The sequence below is a fragment of the Hypomesus transpacificus genome, chromosome 13 (genome assembly GCF_021917145.1).
Source record: "Hypomesus transpacificus isolate Combined female chromosome 13, fHypTra1, whole genome shotgun sequence".
NCBI lineage: Eukaryota > Metazoa > Chordata > Actinopteri > Osmeriformes > Osmeridae > Hypomesus > Hypomesus transpacificus.
This window is the reverse complement of record NC_061072.1, coordinates 7,169,423-7,181,906: the sequence shown is the minus strand read 5'-3', so window position 1 is coordinate 7,181,906 and position 12,484 is coordinate 7,169,423. Positions and strand designations below refer to the sequence as shown.

Here is a 12,484-nt window from a genome sequence, read left to right as displayed (position 1 = left end):
ACGCCGGAGCTTGGGGAGGCATCTCCACAAAACTGATACACTATTCATAATCAGATGCTCTACATGAATTTGCTTAACTGGTGAAGACCGCTCAATTTATGGTGAGTACAGAAAAAAGAAATGTTTATAATGGCTAAAACTGTATTCGCCAAATGTTGTAGAACTGTGTTGACGTTTCGACTTGATATACATCTACATGGTTGATCTAGCAAGCTAACGTCAGCTAGCGAGCTAACAAGCTAGCCTAACATTGCTAGCCTTTAGCTACAGTGGGTAGTTGTGTTGGTGTGTCAAATTATCACCCCATATAATACCAGGCTGTGATCCCGTTTCTGTGGTGCTAGCATGACTACGTGGAATATGTATATTAAAAGATGAACACCTATATTATTTAGTTCCTTTAAGAGGAAGACTCACCAATCCACACACCTATGTCTACAAAATGTTCTTTCCTTGGAAAATGTCTCTCATCATGTCTCCCGTTCAACGGTTTCCCCAGAAGTGACTGTGTGTAGCCACCAGCCTACACCCTTAATCTCAAAGGGATGGAGCCCCACAATTTATCTTGCGCCATCTGCTTGGACTGGTTCCGAGTCCCAGTCACCCTCCCATGCGGTCACACCTTCTGTCAGGACTGCATCACGGCCCACTGGGAGGCCAAGAGCCGCTCCAACATCGGACCCCAGTGCCCCGTCTGCCTCGAGGAGTTTGCCACCCGGCCCGTCCTCAAACGCAACGTGTCGCTCTCCCTCCTGGGCGAGGCCACGGCGAGCGCCGCCTGTGCCCTCGGCAGGGACCCGTCGGCCGCGGCGACGAGGGGCGACGGCGGCCGGGACGCGCCCCCGGTGTGGTGCGAGCGCCACAGGAAGCCCCTGGTGTACTTCTGCAAGCAGGACAACATGTGTGTGTGCTACGAGTGTGCCCTCAACGAGTGCAAGAACCACAGCCAGGTGCTGGTCGAGGTGGAGAGGGAGGAACGAGAGGTAGGCTTGCATTCCAACTGCGATCCCGGATTTGTCTTGTGTCTGTCTGTCTATCTATCCATCCATCTGTTTGTGTGCTTCCACAGAGGCTTCTGAGAAGGAAGAGTGTGGACATGGGGAAACGCATGGAGGAGACCGAGAGGAGCATTGCCGAGCTGACGGAGAACATCGAAAAAAACAAGGTAGAAACGAACCCATTTCCTGTTGCTCAATCTTACCTCCCCTGTCATACTTCCTGTCATCACATAACAGAAAAGACAGTTAAAAATACATTTGATTGAGACATCCCTATGGATTTGAGCTTTCACCAAAAATGTCATTCTAAACTGATGGCTGATTCATTCCAACCTGATGGCTGATTCATTCCAAACTGATGGCTGATTCATTCCAAACTGATGTCTGATTCATTCCAAACTGATAGTGGATTCATTTCAAACGGATGGCTGATTCATTCCAAACTGATGGCAGATTCACTCCAAACTGATGGCTGTGTTGACATGACTTCCCGCTCTGACGGTGGTCCAACGCTCTTCCTCTGCCCCCGGTGTAAAGGTGACCCTGGACCAGACCTCCCACTGGGTGGAAGCCAAGTTCAGCCTGCTGCTGAAGGTGCTGCAGGAGAAGCGGGACTCCACCGAGGGGTTCCTGCAGCGGGAGAAGGAGAGGACCCTGGACCAGGCGGAGGCCAGGCTGGCCTCCCTGAGAGACAGAGCCCAGGAGCTCAGGGAGAGACAGGGCCAGATAGCAGCTCTGCGTGACCTCCCTGACCCACAGCTAATACAGGTTCAGAACTCACCCTGCTGCTTACCAACACTCAGCCAGATCATAATCCTCATGTAGCCATTGAACAGAGATTTATGTCCAAAGCGACAAACAACCGGTGGAGATTTGAGTTAAGCCAGCCTGTTCTTTATCTGCTGTCAAACGCCCCACAACTTTACCAGCAACAGTACACTTGCTATCCCCCTATAATCATCATAGTGTAGCCTTACCTCCAATGGCTTTGACAATGGGAAGAGGGTTTTGCTATCTGCTTGTAGCAACAAGCCAATATATTACCCGAGCTATAAAGCACAACAAAATGCCAACCCTATATATCTTAGAAAACGACCAATCCCAAAGAGAGCTGATGTCTTTTGACCTTTGACCCTGCGTGTGTGTTCAGGACTCTCGGCTGGTGGAGGTTCCTCGCCAGCAGGACGTTCCTGTGGACGTGACCTGCAACCTCCAGGAGAGGCTGAGCGGCGTCACGGACGTTCTGTCGCGCATCTCCAAGCTGGTGTCTGAAGATCTGGAGAAGGCCGTGTGCGCGGCAGTGGGCCAGGACAAGCAGGGTGAGCTGGTCTTGCGTTACGGTACACCTGATGCCTTTAGCAGGTCGTTTTGATCCCAAAGCGACATGCAGATGTATGAAAGTAATCTCTTTCTCTCTTGTTGGGCATCCCTTTCTGTTTCTCTGTCTTAAACCTCCCAATCCCTCCCTCCTTCTCTCTCTCTCTCTCTCTCTCTCTCTCTCTCTGTCTCTGCCTCTCTCTCTCTCTCTGTTTCTCTCTTTCTCTTGTTGAACCCTTTTCTACCTCTCTGTCCTAAACCTCCCTCCCTCAGGTTCCCCCCAGGATAAGCGTCCGGTGCTGGCAGTGGTTCCAAGCCCTGCTGCCCCCTGTTATCCAGGAGGGAAACATGGCCTCAACGCATGTACGTTCTGTCTTCACCAAACGTCACCCCACATGGGCCACCTGGAAACTGCAACCATCAAAACATTTCAATTGACTGATTTCCTCAAATGAACTGTGACTCCAAGAAATCCTTTCATATTCAGTGAATCTCCTCATCCTCTCTTCTCCTCCCTCCCTTCCTCCTCCCAGACCGCTGCTCCCTGACCTTTGACCCCCGCACTGCCAACGCTCACCTGCTCCTGTCCCAGGAGAACCGCCGGGCGGAGCACCTGACGTCGGGGCCGCGTCCCGTCCCCGCCCACGAGGCGCGCTTCGACCACACCTGGCAGGTGCTGTGTTTCCAGGGCTTCACCCACGGACAGCACTATTGGGAGCTGGAGGTGTCCAAGCCCTGGGCCTACCTGGGGGTGAGTCCACCCCAAGCACCAAATCACTTCTTATTTAGTCTTTGTCCTATAAGCAATGTTCCAGAGAGTTCCACAGATGTACAGTGCATTTAATCAAATTTATATAGTCCATTTTATGAGCAGTGTCAGAAGGCTTCACAGATCTGGTTATTTGGTCATTTGAATAAAAACCTATTTGATGGAAACCAGGAAGTTTGGTGAAAAGTTACGGAAATCTAGGATCACACAGTGGGGTAACCCCTGGCAGTGACATCATCAACCAGGACGGAATTAAAACTGATGTCATCCCGGCTCCCACCCTTCCCTCTAACCCCCTCTCCCCTCACACGCCCCCCCCCCCCCCCTCCTCAGGTCACCTACGAGGGAATCCCCCGCAAGGAGAAAGGCAAGCGGTGCATGGTGGGCATGAACGAGCTCTCCTGGAGCCTGCAGCTGGACGAGCGCCAGCTGAACGCGTGGCACGGCGGGCGGCGCGAGGCAGTGGCCGGCCACTCCCAGCAGCACCAGCGCGTGGGCATGCTGCTGGACTACGAGGCGGGCACGCTCACCTACTACGGCGACGGCCAGACCAGGCTGCACGCCTTCCACTGCGCTTTCACCCAGGAGCTGTTCCCCGCCTGCTGGATAGGGGAGGGAGTCAGCATCACGCTCTGCTCCCCCTAGCCCACCAACAGCACCCACACGCCACGGGACACAAGGGGAAAGGGAACTGAGGGCAAAAGCTTCACTTGATGACTGTACAGGAAGTGATGTGGCGAACAGACTTTTCGGCGGATCAAAGTAGAGGACGCCCTGAAGATTCACCTATCTACTGTGTCCTTCACCTGCCTCTGTTCCTAACCTTTAACTATCTGGGGATAGTGGATGAATTAGGTCTGACTCTGTATCAGAGGGTAGGGTAGGGTTAACTTCTAGGTCTATACTGAGTAGTGTAGTGTTGTCTGAGAGGCCAAGCCTTGTCCTGGCGAGCAAAAAGAGAGACACTTCCTGTCTTTCTCTCGGACCTGACCGTGTCACCACTTTCTTGACCAATCGTCTTCTCAGAACTGTAACCAGGGATGAAACGGGATAGTTTTATCTGGAGGGTGTAGGTTTATAGGTGGTGTCACCTTTTACTGAACTGGATCAGCCTTCATTTTGCTTCGAGCCATTCAGTTTTTCAGTCGGGTGGTTTTAGTGGGTGCAGAAACCCATGTAGAAAAATAAGCAAGTTATAAGTATAGGTCCCACCCCATGTACAGATGTTAGATTGTCAACCTTCTGTAATCTAGTCCCCAGAGACGTGTTACCTTTGTGGGGTAACTGGGACACCGGCTGATAGAACACGCATTTGAACCAATCACAAAAGTAGTCATAATAGTCCCCGAAGCAAAACAAGTAGTTTGTAATTTTATTGCGGCACCCAAACATATATGCTAATGCAAAAGTTCATGAACCTACTGGATGCCGAACGTTTTACTTTAGCACCGACACAGACAGCGACGGTGGCCCCCTACGAGGCAGCGATAGCGTCATAGCTCGCTAGCTCAGGTACATTTGGGATTTCACTCGAGAACGACTGCTTGAAAGATTAGTTCATTACTAATGTTCCTACTGGCCTCTTCGAGACACATTGACTTGACAAGTGATTACCAAGAACAGCTGTGAACCGGGAATGTTCTGGTAAACACGACTCTGCACAGCGGACGATCCCTAGGGATAAACTGATTTGCACAGGTTCTCCGGAAGCACAGATCGGCAGTACTGTAGCAGAAAGAAGGGATAAGCACATTTAAATGTCGGATGACTTTTCAGTGAGAGCCTTCTTGGCACTGGGACTGAAGATTATGTGAACATCTGTACTGTGCTAGGAATACAGATGGGATTTACTAATCCATAATGTAACTCATGAACGCGTAGCACAAGGTCCTTTTAATAAAAGTTTCATGCATAGGCTACTGTTACGTTCACAAGTGATACCATGCTTATTGTCAATAATCCATTTTCAGAGTTTGCACTTTGAAAACCTGCTACATGGTACTAATGTATGGACGTGTAAATCATTTGCGTCCCGCATTTCTATTGGCCCATAATGTCCTTCGATGAAGATTGTAATATTATCACAGTAGGGCCTACTGGTTGACAGCGTAGTCAGTTTTACAGTATCCATTGTATCTTAATCATAATATCCATACAATTTAGTACGTCAATTTAGTACTACACCATCATTAGATAATTGAAGAACATACTGTAATTTAAGACAAATAAATAACACAGCACTTCCCATCACACAAGATCAGTTTAATAAAATCCAATCCAATGCATACTGTGTTAAGTTCACAACTGATACCATGCTTTTAGTTAGTTCAATAATACATTTGACCATTCATAATAATAAAATACTAAATAACTTAGAAGGGAGAAAGTGAAATAAATAAATAGCCATATATTACGTATAACTATTATTGTACACACAGCGATGACAGAGCAAACTGGGTTCTGATGCATGGTGTTCTGTGCGACGAATCTGCCACCCGATTCGTGCCACAAACACAGAAAGACGGCTGTACAGAGAGAGGCCCGACTACTAAAGTGCTCCGAATAAATTTTGAGAGATTAACCTCAAACGTGCGTCAGTAATGAACAAAGAAATAGAAGCACTGCTGTCGTTCCATGTGACTGCCACCCAGGTTCCAGACTGTTCCCAGGGACTCCGGAACGCAGCATGCGCGTGTTCTAGAATGTTCATTAGAATGTTCATGGAGAGGGCAGTTGCAGACCAGGATGTGACATCGCTGGGATCTATACTCTCACACACGATAATCCTGGGTAAAAGCAGGGCGTCACCCCTGGCCTGGATGCCCCAGAGGGGAGCTTTAATCTGGGATCAGGGATGCACCGCTGGACATGAGACACAACACCGGCTATTCTGCTTTGGCATCATTCATTACTACCCAATATCAGCACCGCCCCCCCCCCCCCCCCCCCCCCCCCCCCCCCCATGCGCTGATCCAGCTCTAACATACCTTTCTAGTAGTTAGGTTAGTCACCTGCTGAGATGAACCCTGTTTTCCCAGGAGGTCTAGTCTGCCTTCACACAGCTATTCTCTTTCTCACTTTGAAGATGAATGACCAAAAGGATGTACACTCGAGACATAAATTAGAAAAAACACTGCATTTAGCTCGACCTGGAAAGGGTAGCAAAGTAATGACTTCATTCTGTCCAGTTCAGTAGATCAGCAGTCATATTAAATAAATGTTAAGCTTTTTTTCTTCCTCTTTTTTCTTCTTCTTCCATATCTACATTGACTTTGCATCTGATGCCTAGGGCAGCAATCGGTCAGTTTTAGCCAAGTCGTTAGTATCTGGATTATCGACCGAATCACATCCCCCTACCTCGAATATTCTCAAAACCTGACAACTTTGGCTCAAACGACATTCGCGTCATCCAGTCTGAGAGAGACGCAAATGCTGTGTGTTTCAGTTGGCGTCAGGTTTGTCTGTACTGTAGCTGAGGGGAGGGTGGAGCGTGGCTGAAGACAGTAAGAACCATCAGGAGGAATATGAGAGTGTAAAAAGAAGGGACGGGGAGAGGATGAGGGCAAGGAGAGCATGAGGATGAGAGGATGAGGAGAGGGCAAGGAGAGGATGATGATGAGAGGATGAGGACGAGGACGGGGAGAGGCAGGAAGGTATAGGAGACGACAAAAGAGACAGAATGAGCCGGTCTACCATCACCCAGACGAGAAGACAACAAAGGGAAGGAGGGATTATAGGATGGACTCCCAGCAATGGGGGGAGGAGGGATGGGGGGTTTGAGAAACTGCAACACTACTGGGTCTTCTTGTCCTCCGGAGGAGAGTAGGGAGGGGGCTTGTCCTGGAAAAGGGAGTTCAATATTAAACATTGGATCCAGGGAAATACAAGTTCCATCCAGGGAAATACAAGTTCCATCCAGGGAAATACAAGGCCCCTTTGATTCTGTATCAGAGCTATGGTTAAAGTCCCCCATGTGCACTGGGCTGACTAAATAGTGAAAGCATGCATCGTTCTTGCTGAACCCCATCTACCATTGCTTCTCTGCTACTTCCTGAGAAGCATCTATTGGCTGTCATGTACCCTGCTCTTCTCTCATTGGCCAGGTTGCTGACTATACCTGTCCTGTGTTCCTGATATTTAAAACAAACCGTAACCAGAGGTGTTGTTAGACATACAACTCTACTGGGGCACAGGTCCCTATTCATCCCTTTTTTTCTTTCAAGCTTGCTGCGCACAATGCACTACTAGGATATAGAAACTCCCCTTGCTTAACCCACTATACAACAGTTCAGGGACGCAGGTCTGATATCACCTTAGACAGGGACAATTACAGTTTTTTGAGCTTCATGTTATATTGTTTTTAAGTTTTAGTCAAATTAAGATGATCGGTAGGCCTATCATTTAGAAACTGACTTTAGTTTTGTAATGTTTTCTTAGCCTACCTCAATTCTGACTTGTGTGCCGAGTCCTGCATCTGGACTTCTGTGTGCATGCTGCAGTGGCTATTTGGCAAGCTCAGAAGAGCGCGCTGACATGGAATTCTGCGTGCATCCGTTCGTGTTTTCGGTTACACACTTTTACAAGCGTTGATTGGAATACTGCGTTTATTTTTTCCGGGATGATCTATCTAAATGAATGCACTGCCTAATAAAGTCAATTGTTAAAACTCAAACTTTAGATTTCAATGGGGCACAGCAGATTTATACTGGGGCAAGTGCCCCAGTAAGAAGGGTCTAACGACACCCCTGACCGTAACCATGGTGACGGGTAGGAAAAAGGCCTACCTGTGGTAGGTAGACATGGGTTGGAGGAAGCGCGGCACAGCTAGCACTGGCTGCTGCCTCTGCTGCTTTGGCCTCAGCTGGGGGGGGAGGTGGAGGAGGGCGGGAGAGATGGAGAATAAGGAGGAGGGGGAGAGAGTAAATGGAGGGTGAATGGGAGGGGTGGAGATAGAAACAGAGGAGAGAGGGAGGAGGAGGAAGATGAGCTCTAATTAATAAATACTGCGCCATCCAACCATTAAAACCATATGGTTGTGTGCTGGGGGGGGGCCTCACCTGCGGGTGTGGAGGGCAGGTCGGGCTGCAGGGGGGGCTGCTGTCCCAGGGGGGCAGAGTAGGGGGGAGGGGGCATGTAGGCAGCGGGGCCTTCAAACGCTTGGGGGCTGGGGTAGAATGCACCTGCGGAACACGGAACAGTCACCATCCCTTCATGTGTTCACTGTCATCTAAAGCCATGTACAGCGCGTGTGTGTGTGGGGTGCAGCCAAAAGCTCCACCACTGAGCTCCACCCATTCCCATGAGTGTACTGGTGTGGTTTTTTCTGACAAAGGTGGACAAAGAACCCAAACAAAAGCAGACACTGATACTGTCATAACAAACGCACTTGAAAAATCAATCGGTTTGACCTCAGTATGTATAAACCATCTACAGTCGACACTCCCTCTCTCTCCCACTCTGTCTCTCTGTCTCCCACCCTGCAGTGAAAACGACAGAGGCCCTGTCCCTGTGAGGCTGACCTACCTGCAGGAGGGGGGTTGGGGTAGGAGTACCCTGGGGGAGGCCCAGCTGGGTACATCCCGTTGGTAGGGGGAGGGGGGTAGGCGTAGGCCCCGTTAGCCATGTAGGGGCAGCCCCCGAAGCCCCCAGCCACCGGCTGCCCTCTGGAGGCTGGAAAGGTTAGGGAGTGACACGGAGACGGTCAGCTCACTGGAACACTGTGCCCTGTGTCAGCTGTTCTGTTCGACCGGATCGGTCTGATTATTCGTCTTCCGCACGCGGTTTCCAATTTGGCTTCATTTGTGAAATGAGTGTGTACACTTAATATATATATTTTTTTAAACACTGTAAATATGAAAACTGCATTCATGTATAATGAATATATAGCTGTAAATACGCATACAGCCTATAGAAAACTGCCTAGATGATGTGTTTGTCGACGGGGGTAGTAGGGCTGTCTCTGCGTACCTTGCGCTGCGACCTGGAGCATGTACTGTCCAAACTCGATGGCGCCCCCCGCCGCGAAGACCAGCTTGAAGGAGGAAGAGCCCTCCCAGCCTCCTGGGATGGAGGGAGGAAGAGATGGATGGAAGGAGAGGTGGATGGATGATGGAGGGAGAGGTGGATGGAGGGAGGGAGGAAGAGATGGATGGAAGGAGAGGTGGATGGAGGGAAGGAGAGGTGGAGGATGATGGAGGGAGAGGTGAATGGAGGGAGGGAGAGGTGGATGGAGGGAGGGAGAGGTGGATGGAGGGAAGGAGAGGTGGATGGAGGGAGAGGTGGAGGTGGATGGAGGGAGAGGTGGATGGAGGGAGAGAGAGGTGGAGGTGGATGGAGGGAGGGAGGGAGAGGTGGATGGAGGGAGGGAGAGGTGGATGGAGGGAGGGAGAGGTGGAGGTGGATGGAGGGAGGGAGAGGTGGAGGTGGATGGAGGGAGGGAGAGGTGGATGGAGGGAGGGAGAGGTGGATGGAGGGAGGGAGAGGTGGATGGAGGGAGGGAGAGGCGGATGGAGGGAGGGAGAGGTGGATGGAGGGAGGGAAAGGTGGATGGAGGGAGGGAAAGGTGTATGGAGGGAGGGAGAGGTGGAGGTGGATGGAGGGAGAGGTGGATGGAGGGAGGGAGAGGTGGATGGAGGGAGGGAGAGGTGGTAGGAGGGAGGGAGAGGCGGATGGAGGGAGGGAGGAAAGGAGGCACAGAGGAGGGATGGAGGGACGGACAGACAGATAGGAAAACACATGTTGAAGATGAGTGGAAACAGGCTCCTGGTACGGCATGTTTATGTTGAACTGCAAACACTCCACAGGCAGACATGCAATCACACACCTCCGGGCTCGGCGCTGATGATGCCTTTGATGTAGTTGGCCCCCAGGACAGGCTGTTTGACCTCACATCCCTTCATCAGGTAGAAGGGCATCATGAAGGACTGCAGAGCGTCGCGACCCTTGGTCAGGAAAATCACCTGAGGAGAGACACACACACACTCCAACTGTCAACATCCCCACACACACACACCGATTGTCAACTTCCTCACACACACACTCCAACTGTCAACATCCTCACACACACTTTGCCAACATCCCCACACACACACACACCAACTGTCAACATCCTCACACACACACACCAACTGTCAACATGTCCAGCAGCACACACTTTAACTGTCAATCAACCTGTGTTATGTGAATATAAAAGATTGACTGTGGCACTGAGCTAAGATTGGCCTGTTTCATCACTAAGCAAGAAGATTACTGCAGGGACATTTAGTGTGTGTGTGTGTGTGTGAGTGTGTCTGGGTGTCTGGCCTCTGTCTTACCCTGTAGGGAGTCAGATATATGCTTCCCTTCTTGTTCTTCCTGAAGGCTTCGGGGAGGGAGTCTGCTTCACAGAAGACCAGCTCCACATTCTCAAAGCTCATCAAAACACTGGTCCCACAAACATGCGGTTTGCACAAACACACACACACACACAGACAATTATTTGGGTGTTGGCATACCGTCACTGGCCACAGTTGAGTATTACTCGTAATTAGGCTAACGTTTCATAAACACTGAGTAAATAGCAACCATGACATCATGGTCATTATGCAACTCTCCAGTTCATCAGTTAGTAAACCTCTCTTACAATAGTAGCCAATAATAGGATTACAGGTCACACGCCACTGTCAGTCAGGTGGGTTACCTGCAATACTTAATAGGTTTACCAGGACACGTGGAACTAGATAACAGCAACATCACTTTGTCATACGAATGTTCGGGAAAGGGTTGGTTTTATTGGTGGCCTTGGCCCTAGCTACGCAGTATCACAAGGATTCTAGAACAGAGTAATAGCCTGCTGCTTGAGACACCGCGTTTGCTTACTTATACGCTTGATTGATTTCCGTGAACTGTATCGATGACTAATTAAACGTTACCACAGCAAAAAAAGACGTGGAAAGATACCTGTCTTAACTGGCTGTGTTACTCTGCTGCTAACACAGTCATCGTTAGTCCAGTCCCAAGGCAGTTGTTGTCAACGGTCAAGTGATGATGGGCATTTTACGATCAAGTAAAATAGCTTCAGCTAGCAAGTTTTGAAAAGACATGCACAGCCCATCTACTTGACAAATTGTACGGATAAGTGTAAAAGAACGACACCCAAGAGTACAATAACACTCAAGTGGCCTAGTTTGCTAGCTAGCTATGTTTGGTCCAAACGTCACATCGCTAGCTTGCTGTGTGATGGCCACAGTGCGTGGCTAGTCCGTAGACTATCCCTAAAAACTAGAGCTAACAACAACGACATCGTGATGAGCTACCTTTCACTGTTGTTGATGATGACACCTCCGGATTCAGAGTTGTTCTTATTCAAAGCCATTGCTGTGTACGGAAGAGCGAAACACTATTCCGCTGTCTAAAAACAAAACCGAAAAGAGGTGAATGTTGTCTGCCTGCACACGCAACTGTTGTGTTGATGCTGATGATGCACCTGCACTTCCTGCATGCGTTACGCCCACACGATGACGTCACCCTGGAAAAATCCTGTCAAGATTCTCTATAATCTCATAATCCAAACCCTTCAACATCAACATGTATCCCAAAGTGGAGAGTTCCAAAATATCACCGCGTGTCGCTGCGCGGAGTCTGAGTAAGAGCGGTTTGATATCTAAAATTGTCACTGGAAAACCCCTTAAACACCCCCACATGCTTCAAACGAACTCAAAATGCTGATTACCCAACGTTTAGTTAGTATGTGACAAGACTGATTAAATGTGTCCACAAAAACTTCTGTTGTATTTCATTCGTAATATGGGGTTGAGGCTGTGCCGTTTTCCCACCCCCGCACATTTCCATTTGTCCAACTAGCTGTGCGAATGGCACTTTTTGCGGTCAAGGCACCCTATCCTTAAGTAGGCCTTCGTCTGTTTCTGAGAAACCCCTGTCTTTAGCGTACCAGTCTGCACTGCCCACACGGGGTTTGTCCCTGCCACTGTTATCGTAACCAAAATTCGGATATAGAATCGGATGTAACCAACAGATTCATTTGTAACTTCACAACGCCTTTTAGGCTATTACGTTCACAATGAAATATAGTAGCCTACACATGTATCTTTACAAACCAAAAAGTGTTGAGATCTTTAGCATGCAAGCCAATGTAGTTCTCTTCTGGTGTTCAGCCCCAGGCTGTGCTGCATGTATCAAGCACCACTTTTTACATAAAGGGATTTCCGCCATATTTCTGGACCGTACCCATGCAAAGCACCCCATGGGCGATCACTGCAATGGGGTGCTGTGCTGCTGTGCATTTGTTTTTTTCTCCTCATTGCTTTGGTCAAACTAGTCCAGACATGAACATTTTGCCAGAGGGGCTGGAGTGATCTCAAGGTGGTGAGGGTGGTGGATGACACAAGAGTATAGAGTAAAG

The 12,484-nt window shown here is 49.4% G+C and overlaps 2 protein-coding genes across 3 annotated transcripts; one reads left to right on the top strand and one right to left on the bottom strand.

Annotated features, from left to right (window-relative positions):
* Window positions 1-13: 13 nt before the first annotated feature.
* trim65 (tripartite motif containing 65) lies at window positions 14-6,208 on the top strand. Its single transcript, XM_047031722.1, has 8 exons — window positions 14-101; window positions 500-983; window positions 1,070-1,165; window positions 1,536-1,766; window positions 2,149-2,317; window positions 2,589-2,678; window positions 2,849-3,066; window positions 3,418-6,208. The coding sequence occupies exons 2-8, from the start codon at window positions 546-548 to the stop codon at window positions 3,727-3,729; spliced, it is 1,554 nt and encodes a 517-aa protein (XP_046887678.1). The 5' UTR covers window positions 14-101; window positions 500-545; the 3' UTR covers window positions 3,730-6,208.
* On the bottom strand, window positions 5,332-11,665 carry wbp2 (WW domain binding protein 2). Of its 2 annotated transcripts, none has more exons than XM_047031773.1 (8): window positions 11,379-11,665; window positions 10,398-10,506; window positions 9,908-10,043; window positions 9,052-9,144; window positions 8,608-8,754; window positions 8,142-8,264; window positions 7,869-7,945; window positions 5,332-6,924 (listed from the first exon to the last, which is right to left on the bottom strand). In XM_047031773.1, exons 1-8 carry the CDS (start codon window positions 11,435-11,437, stop codon window positions 6,877-6,879), a joined length of 792 nt encoding a protein of 263 aa, XP_046887729.1. In that variant the 5' UTR covers window positions 11,438-11,665; the 3' UTR covers window positions 5,332-6,876. The 2 variants fall into 2 exon arrangements, with proteins under 2 accessions (XP_046887729.1, XP_046887730.1); XM_047031774.1 differs by lacking the exon at window positions 11,379-11,665 and adding an exon at window positions 11,023-11,372.
* Window positions 11,666-12,484: the final 819 nt, after the last annotated feature.